The sequence below is a fragment of the Orycteropus afer genome, unplaced genomic scaffold, assembly GCF_000298275.1.
Source record: "Orycteropus afer afer isolate SDZICR_OR568_19922 unplaced genomic scaffold, OryAfe1.0 scaffold00252, whole genome shotgun sequence".
NCBI lineage: Eukaryota > Metazoa > Chordata > Mammalia > Tubulidentata > Orycteropodidae > Orycteropus > Orycteropus afer.
The window spans coordinates 674,108-694,027 of NW_006921839.1; the positions used below are offsets into that span (position 1 = coordinate 674,108).

A 19,920-nucleotide genomic window follows, 5' to 3' on the forward strand; every position below is an offset into this window, starting at 1 on the left:
GCCAATTCTTTGAGAAGTGGATGGCCTCTTCCTTCTTCCAAGTCTGTCTTAGTCTGGAAGCTCCACTGAAACCTGTCCACCATGGGTGACCCTGCAGGTATTTGAGTTATTAGTGGCATAGCCTGATATCTCACAGTAACATGCAAGCCACCACAGTACGACAAACTGACAGACGAGTGGAGGGCCCCAGGTCATACAAGCTGTTAATTATTGTTTTTAATATCATCTCTATCCAAGAGCTCCCTGAAGAACACACACTTGCAAGATCCTTGAGCCTGGTGAGACTTCTACTCTATATGTACAATGCTACTGGCAGCTTTACAGTCCCACGGGAACTTTGCAGGAATCTAGAGAAAGCATGTGCCTCCAGCTGAGAGCATGATCTGTTGTCATCTAATTCATGTAGTCATCTCTGCCCAGAGAGGTTTCCAAATCCTCACCCATTCAATAACATTTTATCTTGACCTATCTGTTGGCATATTTTCATCAGTATTATTGTCCTATTGTATATTCCCCACTAGGAGGAGACCTTTACTAGGAAAATACCTTGATGAACTTCCTTAGATATAATAATATTCTATTTTCCTTCTAAAATTTTTAAATTCTTCTTTTCACATTTAGATCTTTAATCCATTTAGAATTTATTGTATATGTGTTGTGAGGTAGAGATCAAATTTTTTTTCTATATGTATAGCTACTTGTACCATCACTAATTATTTGATACTTCATCTTCTACATATATGTGGGGATCTGTTTCTGGGCTGTCCCCTTAGAGCTCTCCATAGGCCAATTCTGTTGTTGTTGTTAGGTGCCACAGAGCTGGCTCCAACTCATAGCATCTCTGTGTTCAACAGAACGAAACACTGTCTGGTCCTGCACCATTCTCACAATCCTTGCTCTGCTTGAGGCCATCATTGTAGCCACTGTGTCAATCCAACTCACTGACGATCTTCCCTTTTTTGCTGACCCTCTACTTTACCAAGCATGATATCCTTCTCCAGAGAGTGGTCCGTTCTGACAACATGACCAAAGTAGGTAAGATGAATTATAACCATTCTCAATTCTAGACTAGGCCAATTCTAGACTATCTTAATTACAATAGCTTTTGGAAAAATGGTCTACTACTATGCCTACTATTTTATTTCCTTAATATTATTTTTTGCCAACATATTTTGAAGTCAGCATTTAGGAGCTCTGGTGGCATAGTACCTAAGACATTTGACTGCTAACCAAAAGGCTGGCAGTTCAAACCCATCAGCCACTCCTCGGAAGGAAGGTTGGGCAATCTACTTCATAGGGATGCCACCTTGGAAACACAAGGAGGGGTCACTATAAGTCGAATCAACTTGACATCAGTGAGTTTGGGTTTTTTTTTTTTTGGATATACACATATACACTGAGGGGTGTGTGTGTGTGTGTGTGTATTTACATTGATTTTATTTCCCTAAATGATGCTAAACCTGAATTCTAATAGTTTTGTATAGATTCTCTTGGCTTCTCTATATAGACAGTGGTTTGTTAATAATGATAGTTTTGTTTCTTTCTTTCTGATGTTAAACTTTATTGTTTCTTTATTCTTTTATGTTAGTGAGGACTGCCAGTGTGAAAGTCTGTGGAATTGGTATTACAACACATTTACTTTGTGTCTGACTTTAAAGTCAAAGCTTCTAATATTCTTCTGGTGGCACTGAGGTTAAAGCATTGGGCTGCTAATCAAAAGATCAATGGCTTGAAACCACCAGCCGCTCCACAGGCTCATCTTTCGATGAGGCAGTCCACTTCTGTGAAGATGTACGGCCTTGGAAAGACTGTGGGGGCAGTTCTATTCTGTCTCTATAGGATTGCTATGAGTCAGAATCAACTCAATGGCAGTGGGTTTGTTTTTTGTCTAACATTTTACCTACCATCGTGTACAATATTTGCTAAAGATTTTTGATAGACACTTTTTAATAGGTTAAGGAAATATGCCTTCTCATTACTAGTTTCTAGGGATATATTTTCTGAGATTATTTTTCTGAGTATATCAATAAGATTTTACAGTCTCTTTCCTTTAATCTGTCACTCTTAATGTGATGAAATACTGTAAGATTTTTCTAATGTTAAAATACCACTGCATTCAGTCATGATGTTTTTAAATACCTTCCTATATTTAGCTTGCTAATATTAAGGGTTAGACCTATATTCATAAGTAATATTGGCTTACCATTTTTCCCTCATGCTATCGTTGCCTGTTTTTTAATAGCCAACATTATACTAACCTCATGAAATGATTTTAAGGGCATCTCTTCTTTCTCCAAATTCTGGAAAACGTATAATAAGATTGGATGACTTGTCCTTTGCATATCTGTTAGACAAACCACATTCTGGCTTGTTTTATCCTGTCTTATCTGGAGTATAGGGAGTCAGAAGAGTGTAAATTTTTAACTGTGACAACTACCAACAACAATGCAATTTTGTTGATTGATTATAAGGCATCTATCCAGTTTATTGTGTCTTCAGCCAATTTTATAAATTATATTTTGGTAAATTATGTTTTTCTATGGAATTATTTCTTTCTTGTAAGTTTTCTAATGCATTAGCTTAAGGTCATTTATAGTATTATCTTTTTTTAATTTGATGAATCTGAATTTTCATCATTTTCTTGTTGCTGATATTGGTTATGTGAATCCTCATTCATTGATTTTTTTCAATCTGATTTACTAATTTTCTATTTTAAATGTCTTTCAAAACCCAATTTTTTGTTTTGTTGATCCTTGCTATTATTTTATTATCAGTTTATCCTCTCAGCTTTATTATATTCTGTCTTCTACTTTTTTATATAGGTTACTGTTTATGTTCCCCTAATGCCTGAGTTGGGAGCTCTGGTAGCATAGTGGCTAAGGCACTTGACTGCTAACCAGAAGGCTGGCGGTTCAAACCCACCAGCCACTCCTCGGAAGGAAGGTTGGGCAATCCTACTTCCGTAGTGATACTGCCTCGGAAACCCAAGGAGGGGTCGCTATGAGTCAGGGCTGACTCGACGGCACATAACAACAACAATGCCTGAGTTAGGAGCTCTGGTAGCATAGTGGCTAAAGCACTTGACTGCTAACCAGAAGGCTGGCGGTTCAAACCCACCAGCCACTCCTCGGAAGGAAGGTTGGGCAACCCTACTTCTGTAGTGGTACTGCCTCGGAAACCCAAGGAGGGGTCGCTATGAGTCGGGGTCGACTCGACGGCACATAACAACATAACAACAATGCCTGAGTTAGACATATAACTCACCAACTTTCACCCTTTATGCCTTAGTAAAATGAGCATTTAAGGCCATAAATTTCTCTCCTTGAAGTGTTGTATTTATTTTGGTTTAGTTCTAATTTCATTACAATATCTTCTTTAAGCCTTTTTTTACCTTTAAAAGTCTGTCCTTCAAATACAGTTTTTCATGATTGATTTCTAAATTTAATTACACCATAATCAGAGAACATTTGCTTGACAGCAGTTCTTTGACCCTTGTTAAGACTTGTTTTGTATTAAGTCAATTTTTATTAAAATTCTATGTATGCTTGAGAAGGAAATATGTTTCATTTTTTAATTACCAAGATACAATTGAGGATTTATAATTTACAATCATTGTGGTTTTATCCATTTTTGCTCTTTGTATTTTGATGCTTTGTGTTGGATATATTCAGATACATACTATTTATATCTTCCTACTGAATTGATCATTTATCAATATATGTATTTTATCAGTATGTATGTGTATTTACAGATACACATACACTCTACATATACTTTGTATGTCTATATATATGGATGTAGGAGCTCTGGTGGCATAGTGGGTAAGGCATTTAGCTGCTAACCAGAAGGTCATTGGCTCAAACCCACCAGCCACTCTGCTGAAGGAAGATGGGGCAATCTACTTCTGTAAAGATTTACAGTGTCCAAAACTCAATGGGGTTGCTATGAGTCAGAATCGATTCGATGACAGTGAGTTAGGTTTGTTTGGCTTTTTTTAATATATGGATGTGTATATACACATAGTGATATATATCCTGACATATTCTCCTTAATAATGGTTTTGCCCTAAAGACTTTGTTTGCTATTAATACAGCTGTTATCAGCCTTTTTTCTTTAGTGTTCATATAGTTTATCTTTTTCCATTATTTTACTTTCAACCTTTCTATGGTGGTTCTTACAACTAGTACTCACAAGGGTATTTTTATTATTCAAAATAAAAATTTTACATGGAGAGTATAATCCATTTTTACTTAATAGATTTACTTATTATTTTCTCTTATTTTTTATACTATTATAATGCTTCTTTTTCTGCCTTCTATCGGCTCAAATACATTTCCTGTTTTCCTCTACTGGTTTGAAAATTTAAACATTCTATTTCTACTTTTAAATGATTAGTCTACAATTTAACATGCATATTTGACTTTCAAAACTAAAACTCACTGCCAATAAGTCAATTTCAACTCATAGCAACCCCTCCTTGTGTTTCCAAGGTGCTATCTCTACAGAAGTAAATTGCCCAGTCTTCCTTCTGACTTACAATGTCTAAAATGTTCACACTATCTCTGCTCTTTCTAAATTATAAAATTTCCTAGAATACTTTACCTCCAACCACTTCCCTCCCATTTCCATGTTATTTCCACCTTGATTCTCTACCCTCTACCTCCCCATTAGCCATTGTTATCATCAGTGTTTACTGCAGCATGTATAGATTTATTCACCTGTTTGCCAGTATGTTTGCTCCCCATTCCATGTTACAGCTCAATCCTTTCTTCTGAGTTCAGTTATTCTCTTCCTAAGGTATATATCTTTTTATTAGTTATTTATGGCTGCATAATGAATTATCCAAAACATGGCAGCTTTAAACAACAACCTTTATTATCTCACAGTTCTCTGGTCAGGAATCTAGGTACAGCTTAGCTGCGTCCTCTGTCTCAGGCAACAATCAAGATATTAGCCAGGGCTGCAGTCATCTTAAGACTGACAGGATCAGAACTACTTCCAAGCCCTCTGCAATGGCTGTTGGCAGGATTCAAGTCTCACAGACTGTTGGACTAAGGGCTCGGTTCCTCCCTGGCTATTGATCAGAAACACCATCAGTCCCTTTCTAATGGGCAGCTCACAACATTAGCAACTTGCTTCATCAGAGCAAATAAGCTGAGAAGAGCCAGACAGAAAGTGAGCAGATGTAAGTTACACTTTTGTAATCTAATGTTAGAAGTAATATCCCATTTTTTTTTAATTTTTAATTTAATTTCAACATTAGGTTCATAGGAAATTACAAAACAGTAGAGTTGCAAATCAGGAGCTCTGGTAGCCTAAGGCACTTGACTGCTAACTAGAAGGCTGGCAGTTCAAACCCACCAGCCACTCCTAGGAAGGAAAGTTGGACAGTCCACTTCCGCAGTGATATCACCTCAGAAACCCAAGGAGGGGTCGCTAGGAGTCGGGTTCTACTCTACGGCACATAGCAACAACAGAGTTGCAAATATAGTACAGAGCAGCCTAATCTATGTGCATACCCTTACAGCTTACGTAACTCTATGCCAGTTGCCACTGAGTCAGTTCCTACTCATGGCAACCCCATGTGTTACAGAGTAGAATTGCAATCCACAGGGTTTTCAAAGCTGTAACTTTTCAGAAGCCAGCCCTCTCTTCCAAGGTTCCTCAGGATGGGTTTGAACTGCCAACTTTTTTGGTTAGTAGTCAAACACTTAACTGTTTGCAACTCCCAGGGACCCCTTAAATAACAGTCCTACAGTATCAAAAGGAAGAATTGATATTGGTGAAATATGTTTGTATAGTTTTATGTCATTTGCTCACATCTATAGAGGAAGGTTGGGCAATCTACTTCTGTAGTGATACCACCTCAGAAACCCAAGGAGGGGTCGCTACGAATAGGATCTGACTCAATGGCAGTGCATAGCATAGTAGTATGGATTTGTGGAGCCAAAATAAAGAAACAGAACTGGTTTTTCTTCACCAAGAATGTCTCAACTATACTTTTAAAAGAATATTTGTTGTATTTTATTCAGCATTTTCTAACTCTATCATTGCAGGGTAGTATTAATGCTACCCCTGTGTTTCTAAAAATGTGACTCCTCTTACTGCTTTGTCATTAACATAAACTCTCTGGAAACTTTTAGGATTTGTATTCTTGATGTTCTGAAATTTTATGATGATGTATTTTGATAAGGGTCTACTTTCATTCAGTGTCCAATCATAGCTACTTTCAATCTGAAAATTCCTGTTCTTCGTTTCTGAAATTTTTTCTTGTGTTTAGTTTCTGGTAATTTTCTCCCCTCAACTTCTTCTACTTTAGTTTTATGGCTCTCTTATTCATCAGATGTTGGACTAAAACCATTGCCATTGAGTAGATTCTGACTCATAGTGACCCTTTAGGACAGAGTAGAACTACCCTATAGGGTTTCAGTCTATAAATACTTATAAAAGCAAACTGCCACATCTTTCTCCCACAGAGCGACTGGGGAATTCCAACGGCCAAACTTTCATTAACAGCCAAGCACTTAACCACTGCACCACCAGGGCTCCTTATGTTGGACTACTAAATTTCTTTCCTTTTCTCTATTTGCCAACTTTTCACCATTTTGTTCTTCTTGCTAGGAGATGTCTGTAAGTTTCTTTTCCAAGCATTCTAATAGATTTTTAATTTCTGCCTTCTTTATTTTCTAATTGTTCTTTTTTTAGAACGTGCTGCTCATTTCTAAATATCTTTTCTTAGAAAATATTGTTACTGGTAGCGTAATGCCTAAGGCACTTGACTGCTAACCAGAAGGCTGGTGGTTCAAACCCACCAGCCACTCCTCAGAAGGAAGGTTGGCAATCTACTTCCATAGAGATACTGCCTCGGAAACCCAAGGAGGGGTCGCTATATGTAGGGTCCAACTCAATGGCAAATAACAACAACAATAACAACAATTATAACATCTATGAAATCATCTGCTTTCCACTCTGCATTATCTTTGTTTCCTCTGAGTTCCCATTTCTGTTTGCTCTGGTGCTTCTGTTTCTGGTTGGAGGATTTTAGCAAATATCTGGTGAACTTTGCATACATATGCATAGTTAGCAGGCAGGTATTGAAAAGGTGACCTGAAGACTGGTGTGCATGGGTGGAGCTTGTCAAAGGCTTCACTAGACATGATTAGTTCATGGGAACCCCCAAATGCACTATCAGTCATGATTTTCTCTGGGGTGGTATGGTTTCTCCAATCTCCAATGTATATATCCCTGATTTCCAGTATTCTGGAAATCCAGAAATTCCAGAAAAAGGAACATAATGGTCTCACAGACTAATGGGTCAATTTCCACTTATTCTACTTGTGTACCTTTCAGCATTGTACTCCCAACCTCTTTTCTGCCTTGTGTCACCAATTTAAAGCCCCTCTGTTTCCATTTCTCCAGAGAATATATTTCTCCAGGAAAATGGGAAGAGCCATTACCCAAGAGTGGGATGAGCATGGGGCAACTAAATGTCCTTTTCAGATTTTCAGTCTCTTTGTTATCATGATGTTCCCATCCCTTCACGTCCACCTTTCTCACTTCCTAGTAACACCTACCCCACATCACTAGCCAAGTGGGTTTGACCTCTCTTTGATCAGTAAGTCTTTTACCATTCCTCTGTTTGTTTTTTATCTTCATGTTTTATTGCTCAGATTTATATATAGCTTCTAGTTTCTTTGAAGATGGAGGTGGTGCTTCTCGTTTGAGTTGTCCCTGCTATTTTGGAAGTGATTTTGTATGATGGGATAGCTATATCTTTATCCTCACACCTTGAAACAGGAACTCCTGTCAGTGGAGAAGAGTATTAAGTAAGTCAGGATCCATTTAGTAGACATTGTAAGGGAACTTTGCTTGAAATTCTCCAAATGAACCATGTAATGTCCCTTTTCTCTTTCCACAACCCACAACCCCACCATGTTTTTATTCTGCTGCCTCCCCTTCAAGGAAGCCTCTTATTCCCATTCATCACCTTTGCCTACATAACTCCTACTTATCATTCAGTATTAAACTTCAACAACACCTCTTCTGGGAAGTTGTCCGAAACTACCTCCCAAAATGAACTGCCCTCCTGTGCCTTCTTTCTTTACTAATCACACTGTATTTAATTGTCTGCTTACTCCTTGAGGGCAGAGCTGTGTCTTATTCATCATGGTATCCTCAGCACTTAGCTCACTGGCTACTCGTCAGGCACTCAGTAAACAGTGAATGAATGTAGGGTAGTTCCTACAGCTGTGACTTTTGGGAATGAGCCTGTTTTCACAGCCAGCTGAGAGACAAAACACTCTCTAGATACTCTGATTGTTCAAAGAATGATCATCTAGTTGTTTGATCATCCAGCCATTAGAGGGCCTGCACTGGTCTTTTATACCGGCTTATAGTTAATGTGCAGGAAAATGTAAGAAAATAATGTGCTCTCTTCCACTTCAGCTTTTTTGGAAAAATACTTTCAGGGAAGTGGGTTGAAATTAATTTTTAAAAATTGAACAGTTTCTTGATTATATATTATCTTTCATACAGGCCTATAAGTAAATATAACTGATAATTGAATAATTATATTCATGCTAAGTTGTGAAGAAAGTATTTTTCCTAACTTTTAGGGTGGGAGCTCTGGTAGCATATTATGCCTAAGGTACTTGAGTGCTAACCAGAAGGCTGGTGGTTCAAACCCACCAGCCACTCCTCAGAAGGAAGATGGGACAATCTACTTCCATAGTGATACTGCCTCGGAAACCCAAGGAGGGGTCACTATGAGTTGGGTCTGACTTGACGGCACATAACAACAACAACAAATAAGTAAATATAACTGATCATTGAATAATTATATTCATGCTAAGTTGTAAAGAAAGTCTTTTTCCTGACTTTTAGGGTAGAAAACTTCTGGTGAACTTGAGAAAAATTTCCCTAGGGAAATGTAAACTTTAATCCTCAAAAAAGCACATGGAATCTGGCAGATGGCAGAGTTTAAGGGATGATTGGAAATCATGTAGCTCAACCCCTTCATTCTGTAATTAAGAAAATTAAGACTCTGAGACATCATATATCAAAGTTTAGGTAGAACCAGGAAAAAGCCATTTCTATTTCCCAAATTGGGGATTTATTTTACTAAACCAAAGATGGTATTTTTGCATAGAAGAGTTTTGGAGCCAACATTTGAAAAAGGAAATGCATGAGAAAATCTGAAGTGATTTTCATTGAGTTATAAACACCAGAAACAAAGCCAGAATTTTTAAATAAAAATACACTATCATACGTTGTGCTTAGAAAACAAAACAGAATACTTCTATATACAGCTACCAAATATCATAACAAGATCATTAACTTTAAAACTCTAAATCATCAAGAAAGGGTGGAAGGAAATCTTTATTACTTGTTGAGATGTAGCCCAGGGATTCTTGTAGTCAAATATATTTATTAGCAGGGATCTAGGTGATGCAACAAGTGGTATCTGATAGTTTCTGTTCATTCTGCTACTGAGTGGGCTAAACCACATTAAATGCTAACTCAATTCTAAGGTACAGGCTTATGTTATTTAGGCTAGCCAGACAGTAAAACTTTATTTCTCTCATCTAACAAGTTTCCTGAATGGTGGCTAGGTTCTCTGAACTCTAAAGCAGGTTTCTGATCTTAGTATTTGTAAGTCTTCACATGCTCACTTCAGAAGTTAAAGTAGTATTGACTCTTAGATGAATGAACCAATAAACCCAACTTCCTTAACTACAGATATGTCATGAGGGTCTTTGACTGGTAAATGTCAATAATCCTTACACATTAGTGAATGCACCAGTTAGTAATTCACGGGAGTGCTGAGAATCTTTTCCCTTTTCCATCATGCGTGCTTTGTTTTGTTTTGTTTTTTCCACATTAGCACTTCTTTTCTAACTTTTTATCGTGATTTGGGTGAAATTTTACAGAGCAGATTCATTTTACATTCAACAGTTCATAAACATGTTTTGTGATACTGATTACATTCTCCACTCACTCCATTTGACACGGTGGCTACGATGATGGGCAGGGATTGTGGGGCTGGCGAGGGATCAGGCAGTGTTTCGTTCTGCTGTGCATGGGGTCGCTATGAGTCGGAAACAACTCGACGGCACTTAACAACAGCAACAACAACTCACTCCATCTCACTGCCCACTTCTTCCCTGTTGTTACCCTTTCCCTTTGTCCTTCTTGCCTGTACATTTCTCCCTGTGCAAATGCTGCCCTTCTGATCTCCCATGGTTGATTGTTCTAAGGAGTGCATCTCCCTGTTGCAGGTGTTCAGCTCGTAGGCCTGTCTATTGTTTGGTGAAGAGTAAAGCCATGGGAGTGAGCTCAATTCCAGGCCTAAAGGGTGATGCAGAACCATAGTCTCGAGGGTTTCACCAGCCTCTTTCAGACCAGTAGGCCTACTCTTTTTTATGATTTTGAGTTTTGTTCCACATTTTTCTTCCACTCTATCCAGGATCACCAATTTTGAACCTTTTCTGAGTGGTTGGCAGTGGTAGCCAGGCACCATCTAGCTCGTCTAATCTATGGGCCCATAGTGGTTGAGTTTCTCATATTCCATTAGTCCTTTGGACTATTTGCACGTGTCCTTGATTTTCTTCATACTTCTTTGCTCTGCACAAGGAGAAACCAATTTGTTGTTAGGTGCCATCGAGTTGGCTCCAACTCATAGCAACCCTATGTACTATGGAACGAAACACTGCCTGGTCCTGCACCAGCCTCACAATACTTGACATACCTGAGCCCACTGTTGCAGCTATTGTGTCAATCCATCTTCTTGAGGTGCTTCTCCTTTTTCGCTGACCCTCCACTTTATGAAGCATAATACTATTCTTCAGGGAATAGTACCTTCTGACAACATGACCAAAGTAGGTGAGACAAAGCCTGGCCATTCTTGCTTCCAAGGAACATTCCAGCTGCACTTCTTCCAAAAGTAATTTATCAGTTTTTCTGGCATTCCATGGTACTTTCAGTATTCTTTACCAACACCACAACTCAAAAACAATAGTTATCACTTACATGGCTGCTCACGAGCTTTTAAGACCCCAGTCACTATTCACCAAAGTAAGACATAAAGCAGTATGTTTGTATACCATGCTATGCCAATTGAGCTTGATGGCCCCCACAACCATGGTCCCCAGCCTGTAGGCCCAGCGGCTTATTGCTTCATGGTACTTATTTGTGGCTAAGAAGTTATCCTGACTTTGCATCCTGTTATGGTTAAACTGAATATGGACATTTTGTAGCACATACACATATGTAGGAATATCGTCTGCCAAAGATACGTATGGTCTTGGGTATATTCTCATTTGCCTATCTATACTTGTCTACCTATGAATCCACCTGTACATTAGTGATTACTATTACCAGCAATTCAGTATTGTGTCTGCAACAGTATTTGCCTTTATTATCTGTACCTCTTGTGCACCTCTCTGCATCTTCCTTTTCCTCAGTGATACTGTGTTAGTCACACATTTTTGTTATATTGCTTTTCCCTTCATCCATGTGTGTTTTATTTTGGTAAATGAGACTTAATATCCAATTATGATAATCAGCATTCAGCCTTGAAGAAAAGTAGGGAAAAAAACTTGGGTACTATACAAAGCTTTACAGACCTTCCCATCTTTACTTAAAGTCATAACAATACTATTTGCTTGATGACTTGTACTTAAATGAATAGTGTTAATCTCTATTACAGTAAAACCTACAAAAGCCAGAACCTGTGTAAAGCAGAAACCAGTCAGGGAGGAAAACTCAATTATTTTCCACTAATAGAGAGTGGTAGAAAGTGGTAAGATTGCACCCTGTCAAAGCAGAAAACAAGGCAGTACCATCAGTTTCCGTCTCTCACAGGTTTAACTGTATATTAAAATTTACATTTATAAGCAATGCTTTTATTTGGACTGATCTAATTTTTTTCCACTATTGGGCCCTCACGGGAGCTCTGGTAGCATAGTGCCTAAGGTACTTGACTCCTAACAAGAAGGCTGGAGGGTCAAACCCACCAGCCACTCCTCAGAAGGAAGGTTGGGCAGGCAATCTACTTCCATAGTGATACTGCCTCAGAAACCCAAGGAGTGGTCACTATGAGTCAGGTCTGACTCGACGGTGCATAACAACAACAACAACATACCTAGGGAAGTAATAATTTGCTAAATGTGTCTGTGCTTGGAGAGGAAGTATAAGGGCCAAGTAAAATTAGCCACAGAATTTTAATAACTGACCACATGTCTGTGCCTTATAAGAGACCATAGTTTCTGGCCAAGCTTCCCTTCCAGCAGCCCACACATATTTGAAATGTTGACGAGTCATAAGAAGTAGTGGTACAACGAGGCTTGGCACATACTAAAACCCATTGCCACTGAATTAATTCCAACTCATAGCAACCATCTAGGACAGAGTAGAACTTCCCCATAGAGTTTCCAAAACTATAAATCTTTATGGAAGCAGACTACCTCATCTTTCTCCCCCTAAGTAGCTTGTAAGCTCTAACCACCGACATTTTGATTAGCAGCCGGATGCCTTAGCCACTGTACCACCAATGCTCCTTAATGGGGATAGAAGGATAAGAGGGAGAAAAAAATCCCATACATTCTACTTTCATGGAGATAATGGAGAAGACCGATATTAATATGACAATATTATTAAAATTTGAATATATTGAAGTATAATTAAATATAATCAAAAGTTGGAAAGGCTGAGAAAGAAACACAATCCTACTAAAACAGATAGAAAAGGTACTTCACCTAAAGTTGGTGATCTGAGAAGCTTCTCAGAAGAGGTCATAGACAAAAGATCCTAAAACAAAATTAAAGAAGACTAAATGGATCCAGACAAAAACAAGACAATTTTAAAGGCAAATGAGACAAGGCACTTTTCATTATATAAACACATTTTGTTGTTGTTATATGCTGTCGAGTCGGACCCAACTCATAGCGACCCCTCCTTGGGTTTTGAGGCAGTATCACTATGGAAGTAGATTGCCCAACTTTCCTTTCTCCGAGTAGCTGGTGGGTTTGAACCACCAGCTTTCTGGTTAGCAGTCAAGTGCCTTAGGCACTACACTACCAGAGCTCCCTTATAAACACATTGCATGTACTAATCTGTGGATTAATATGATTATGCAAATTGAATTAAACACTTTTTGACTGCAAATTTTATAGCAAGCAAGAAACAATTCAGGTGGGACATAAATGCCCTGTAACACTTTTCCAAACCAACAAAAAATAAAATGAAAATAAAGCAGAATTGTCCTCTTCTGTGCTGGGAGGCAGACCATCTGTTACTAAGTTGAAGAAACACTTAAAATTTGTTCCACATGTGGGGCACACCCTGATGCTTTGGGAGTACCCTGATAAGCCCTCCAGAGACACTTGAACTAGCTGTGTAATCAGTTCTAAGCATAGATAGGTGAACTACACCCCGCCAGTAAGGAACCACAGCACAAACATCAGAAGAGCCATGAACATAGTGCCAAACTGAATTATGATTTCTTTTAAGCTGCAAAGAAATTATTTTGCATGTTGCATCATTTATCATTTGATAATGCCTCCTGGTCACCAGGCCCTCTTTTAAGTACTTTATATGTATCAATTAATTTAAACCTCACAATAACTCTATGAAAAAGATATTACTAATAACCCCATTTTATACATGAGGAAACTGAAATACAGAGAGCTAAGGTAAAATACTCAAAGTGATGCAACTAGTAAGTGACAGAACTGGGTTCAAACCCAAACTTTCTGGTTCTAGAAGGTATGCTCTTAACCACTTCATCTTCTATAATCTCAGTAATAACAACCACCACCACTAACATCGCACAGATACAGAACAACTGAAAAAGAGGTAATTATGAAATTATCATCTTAATTTTACAGATGAAGAAATAAAGCCCAGAAAGGTTGAAGAATTTACCGAAAACCACACAGATGCTAAATGAATTTGATCCTGGGGAGTCTGATGCCAGAGGCTAATTAGCTGCCACTCAGTAATGCCTACAAATCCAACTATTTGCCTTTGGCTAGGAGCTCTGGTAGCATAGTGCCTAAGGCACTTGACTGCTAACCAGAAGGCTGGTGGCTCAAACCCACCAGCCACTCCTCTGAAGGAACACTGGGCAATCTACTTCCATAGTGATACTGCCTCAGAAACCCAAGGAGGCATCGCTATGAGGGGTCTCTATGAGTCGGGTCCAACTCAATGGCAAACAACAACAACAGGAAAATCTCAACTTTGTTCATATTCTTGATTTATAATGCCCCCTTTATATCTATGTATAGGTTTTAATTTCTCTGAATAAGGGGACAATCTAACCATATTCTTCATTGAAACCAGAAGCATATCAAGTAAATGTTTGGTCTTTAGTGCTTACCTTTTTTCCTTTCATATGGTTTTCAAAACAATAACAACAAATAGCTACTAATTTTTTTTTTTTTTGAGCTCTTACTGTGTGCCAGACCTTCTATATGTTTTACTTCCATTTATTCCAATTAATCCTCCAGAAAAAATTAAGTAGGTTTTGTATTTATCCTCAGAGTACAGATAAGGCAACTGAGGCTCAGAAGTATTAAACATCCACCCCAAGTCACACAATCTATGCTTGGAAAAGCTAGGATCCCAACCCAAGTCTGTCTAATTCCTAAGTCCATGCTGTTAACCATTACCCGAAATTGTTAATAGACCTAAGCATATGTGACTGGTTATCATATGAGGGGGAGTCTCTGAGTAATACAAATGGTTAATGTGCTTGGCTGCCAAACAAAATTTGGAGGTTTAAGTCCACCAAGAAACACCTTGGAGGAAAGGCCTGACAGCCCACTTCCTAGGAGTCAGTTATTGAAAACTCTATAGAGCACAGTTCTACTCTGATACACAGAAGCTACACGACTGTAACTGCTAACTAGATACAGGCATTTGCCTGCTACCCAGATCAAAATATCAGTGTTACTCACCCAAGTACCCTTTCCCCAGAATATTACTAAAGAAAAACTTAAAACTCTATTCAAACATTTTCATTTACTTTCCTAATATCACAACAAAATATAATTCCTAATTTGGCAAATTATTTTTTTGTTGGTTGTTCTAAAAGCCAATTACTTTCCGATGATGTGTTAGCTTCCTCAGAAGCCTTCTCCAGGTCACACTGTAGGGTTGGTCACATCCATATAACATTCCGCTGGGGAAGCTGCTATCATCTGTGAGATAAGGATTGTGGTTCTAGCATGCAGCCCAGAGAATAGTTCTCAGGGATTCATCTCCAGAGTAGTAATTCATAACATTTTAGGTACCTGTGGTTTTATACCTCTGAATAAAGCACTATTTCCTCATCTCCACTGGTATTACAGAAAGACAGCAAACTGTTACCCTTAATAATGTTTCTCTAATAGGCTTAGGAGCAAATCCCAAATATGATTAAGCAATTGGAGAATCTAACGTATAAAGAAAACTGAAAGATACCAACAAACTTTATCTCACAAAGGCAAGAAACTAGCCATTTCCCAATGAAGAGCAGAACAAGAAAAAAAAAAAGAAAAGAAACTGTGCTGAAGTGTAAGGATTTAAGGAAAATGACAAACTTGCTAAGTGGGGTTGTGAGTTAAATTAGAATGGTGTCAGCTCTCCTTTTCCACATTCAAAGATGTGATTTAGACTTCTCCATTGGGGACAGCTAGATGCAGTCCTAGATATAACCTTGCCCAAAGGTTGACAGATGGCACAAATGACCTCTCAGAGTCCCTTCCAGCTCTACACTTTTGCTTTCTATGATTGTTGGCCTGGCACATTAGCTGAGTCAGGTTTGCCCTTGTGAGCTAGTGGAGGAATCAGCTGCTTGAAATAAAACAGGTAGACTCTTTGTCCCAAAAATAAATGCGTCTCTACCCTTTTGCAGATTAAATTGTACCATTAGAAGTTTGTTTCCATGAGTCATAAAGTATTTTTGGTCTTCTTGAGTTCCCTAACAGAATGGAGACACTGATACCCTAAGTGAAGATAAAGTACCTAAACTCTTTATCAGATGAGAGCTGACTAGAGTTCAGAGCCCTGCAACCGGGCCAAGACTAGAAATGCAGAACAAAGGAAGTCCCAAAGCAGACAGGAGAAGACAGAGACATAATTTACAGGACTAAAAGGATAGCGTGACTAATTGAAATTGTTCCTCTGGGCTCATGCACAAGACAGGATGCTCCTCCCTCCCATCTGAATTTGGTCCCTGTTTCAATGAACATGGGGCTCCTACCAGAGGCCAAATGTTGGCAGGACACTGAGGACACCGCAGTAAATGAAACTAACCTAGCTCATGCTTTCCTATAAAATACTGAACATACAGTGAGCATGTAGTGGATTACTCCATGGGTCCTGTGCTCAGGCAACAGATAATGATTGCATTGTTAATAGCTGGAAGGCGCTCTTCTATGGACTTGGAGTGGTATACAAAATGGACATGTTCTTTGCCTTCATGGATCTTACATTCTTAGAGGAAGTTATGTAGTAAAAGAAACTCGCGGTGCTCTAAGAGCTATGACAAGGAGACCTATCTGAGCTGAGAAAGGGATGTTTCTATTGAAACATGAAGATTGCTAGGAATTGGGAAATGGCATGTGTTGGATGAGGAGAAAGCTCATGGAGAATGTCCCTTTTAAATTACCAAACTTTGTCAAGCTACCACAATATGTGTGTGTGGTGAGATGAAAGGTAATTTGTATCTTTTTCTTTCTTAATGTTATTCAAATATTTGTACAATAAATAATTTTTTAAATGATATCAATTTTATGCTTAAAACTAAATTATCCTATTTTTAACTTGTGGTTTTCATGTATTGGTCTTTAAACTATTACTTGTGATTATAATCAAAGGGATTGATGTAATTTGGAGCCCAAATTTAAGCTCAAGTAGGAATATAATCCTGGTGATGCAAGCATTGAGTCTAAACCCAAAATGTGTTTGGTATTACAGTATGCAAACAAGATATTATGTTTGACATTGTGACATGAATTTTTCCCCACCTACATTGAATATGAATTATAGGTTGGTTCCTGCACTACAGGTGGACCTATGGCAGCCCAGCAGTATCTCCTATGTATCAGAGGGAACAGTTACTGATGTCCATATTCCCCAAAGTGCTTCCCAAGCCCTGTTAGCCTTCTTACAGCAAGCCAACATCCAGTACAAGTAAGCATTTCTTTTAACTTCCTATTGAATTCATTTGTACTAAATTGAACGTAAGTGATAGCTGATTCAGTTTATCTTTTGAGTGCCTAAGACAGTGTTTCAGGTACTGAGAAAACTGAGGTGAATAAAACATAGTCACTATGTGTGATGTGTTCATTTATCTAATGAGCAGTGGAGGTAATCATATTGATATATTATTGCACTATTACCATGAAGTGATTGGTGTAAACACAAAAGCTTTTGTTGTTGTTTATTTGTCTGTTTTTATGTATGAAGAAAGGCAAGCAGCCCAGAGAAACCTAGAGTGATGGCAAGGCAGGGTCAAAAAAGGCTTTCTGTAGGTGATGCATGCATGAGCTGGCAAAAGATGAGACCCAAGAACCTTGCAGGCAAAGCAGACAATGCAAGCAAAGAGAAGAGAGTGCATGAGTGGCTTAAAAGAACAGAAATTTATTCTCTCTTAAATTTTTCACGTTTTAAAGGCTGGAATTCTAAAGATCAGAGTATTGACCATGTTGATTCCTTCTGAGGCTAGAGATAGACTGTGTTCCATATCTCTTTCCTAACTTCTAGTAGATCTAAGCATTCCATGGCACACAGCTTCAGAGCAACATGATGTCCTTACACTTTCTTTCTGTATCTTCTCCTGTTTTCACAAGGACACCAGTCATATAGGATTAGTACTTGCCCTTTTCAGCATGACCTCGTGTTAACCTAAGTGATGACATCTTCAAAGACTATCTCTAAATAGGAGCACATTCACAGGTACAGGCAATAGGACTTCAATATATATTTTTGGAGAATATGGTTCAACATCTGTACAGGGAACTGATGGTAGTTCAACATTATTAGCAAAAAATGTGCAAGTCAGAGAGTAGAAAAAAAAGATGCTGGAGAGGCTGAGGGAAGCCAAATTGTGGAAAGCCTCATGTGCAGAGGAGGAGCTCAGACCTATTGTGGATGATGTGGCACCACTGGTGGATGTGAGCAAGTAACCCACGTATCAGTTGAGTAAAGGTCTATAGAAGACTATAATAACAGTCCAGGTAAAAGATAATTATGTCCTGAGTTAGAGCCAAAGTGGCAGGATCAGGGGAGAAGATAGCATTTAAAAAGTATTTCAGAAATCAAATCACCTGGGTGGCAACTGGTTTGTTTGAGTTCTGTTTTATTTATTTATTTTTTTTTCCCCCTAAGGACTAGCTCTATTTAGGAGCTTTAGAGAATTTAACTCTAAAGTACGATGGTGAAACTTAATAAATAGTTTATTCATGAAAGGCACTGATGCCCAACTATGTGATTCTATACAAATTCAAACTGAGAAGTTTATAATTTTCTTACTAGGAAGCTTAACTCAAAAACACTAAGATAAAGATTTAATAATTGCCTGTTGGAATTATTATGACATTTATTATTATTATGGCATTTCATTCTGTGATTAGCAAAATGTTGTCATTTATCAATTAATAATGAATGATCAATTAAGTAGCACAACTTTCTTACTAAATGTCCCAGAAGAATATTACCTTTCTACAGATTGTTCTGCCAAGAGCTACCAAACAGATGTGTCAGCATCAGAACTTCAGAACAGTCTGGTGCTGCGAGCGTGGAATTGCTCTTACCCTAAGGGGAAATAAATTATCTACATTTAGGAATATTTAGAAAATCTGTCCACTTTGGAAAAGTTGCCAGAGCAATACATTACAGCTCCATTTTTCAAGCATTCTGAAAATATTTCAAAACTTCAAACACTTTAGTTTGTGTTTATATATTTTATCTTTTCAAACTGGAAATGCAGAAGAGCCTTGTATGGGTTGCTGGCTTTGGCAAATCTATTGTCTTATTTAGTTTCAGGTAGCAAAGAGAAATGAATAGATGGTTCTGGTTAAGAAAACATACCTAATGATTATCTACAGTAATTCAAGTATGTTGACAGTTTGTAATCACCTTAGCCCTAATCAAACTCGCATCTTTCTTGACCATCCCCGATCCTGTCACAGCACAAGGAAGCTGACCAGGAGCTAAATGGCTTTTTCCAATTCTGGGTTTTGATTCAGTTTCTCCTTGAGGGCAGTAGCTTCTCACTCCTTTCCCTTTTCTCTCAGAGTCTTGAGTTAGGAGTATTTGGTGATGCCATGAGAATGGCCTCTCAGTAATGAAAGGTATGTGAGCAAATAGAAACAGCAATAAAGGAGGTTGTGGAGAGGTAAGAGGAGTTTTCATTATAGGTTATGCTCACTTTTCATTACATCATCACATTGGACTTGAAACATCAAGACTTAAACACATTCTGAGTTCAAATTCTTGCTCTGCCACTCACTAACCAGGTGCCATTGGCAAGTTCTTAACCCTATGCAGGCTCAATTTCCCCACTTGTAAAATGGAGATAACAATAGAAACAACAAGTATATGTGTAAAATATATAGCACCATGCCTGGCACATAGGAGACTGAGTAAATGTAAGTGCTTGTAGCCATCATTCCATTGTTGTAAATGCTCAATCAATGGTAACTATTATTATTACTATTATGATTTGGGCACATCTGCTTATAATAAGTTCACATTTAGAATTCATCGCTATGAGTCGGGGACGACTCGACGGCAAATAACAACAACAACATAACAACATACCATTTATTTAATAGTTTTCATTTCTTTAAAAACAACATTTTCCCAACATTTGTATTTTTAGGAATGTTGATTCTCAGCTGCCCTTCTTTTCATAGATGCATGATTTATATA

At 38.2% G+C, this 19,920-nt stretch overlaps 1 protein-coding gene across 1 annotated transcript in view; it reads left to right on the forward strand.

Annotated features, from left to right (window-relative positions):
• CPA6 (carboxypeptidase A6) overlaps positions 1-19,920 on the forward strand; it is a 544,128-nt gene that overhangs the window by 358,207 nt on the left and 166,001 nt on the right. The window contains exon 3 of the mRNA XM_007949714.2: positions 17,054-17,178. Within this exon, the coding sequence (XP_007947905.2) occupies positions 17,054-17,178 (125 nt within the window). The remainder of the gene's footprint in view (positions 1-17,053; positions 17,179-19,920) is intronic.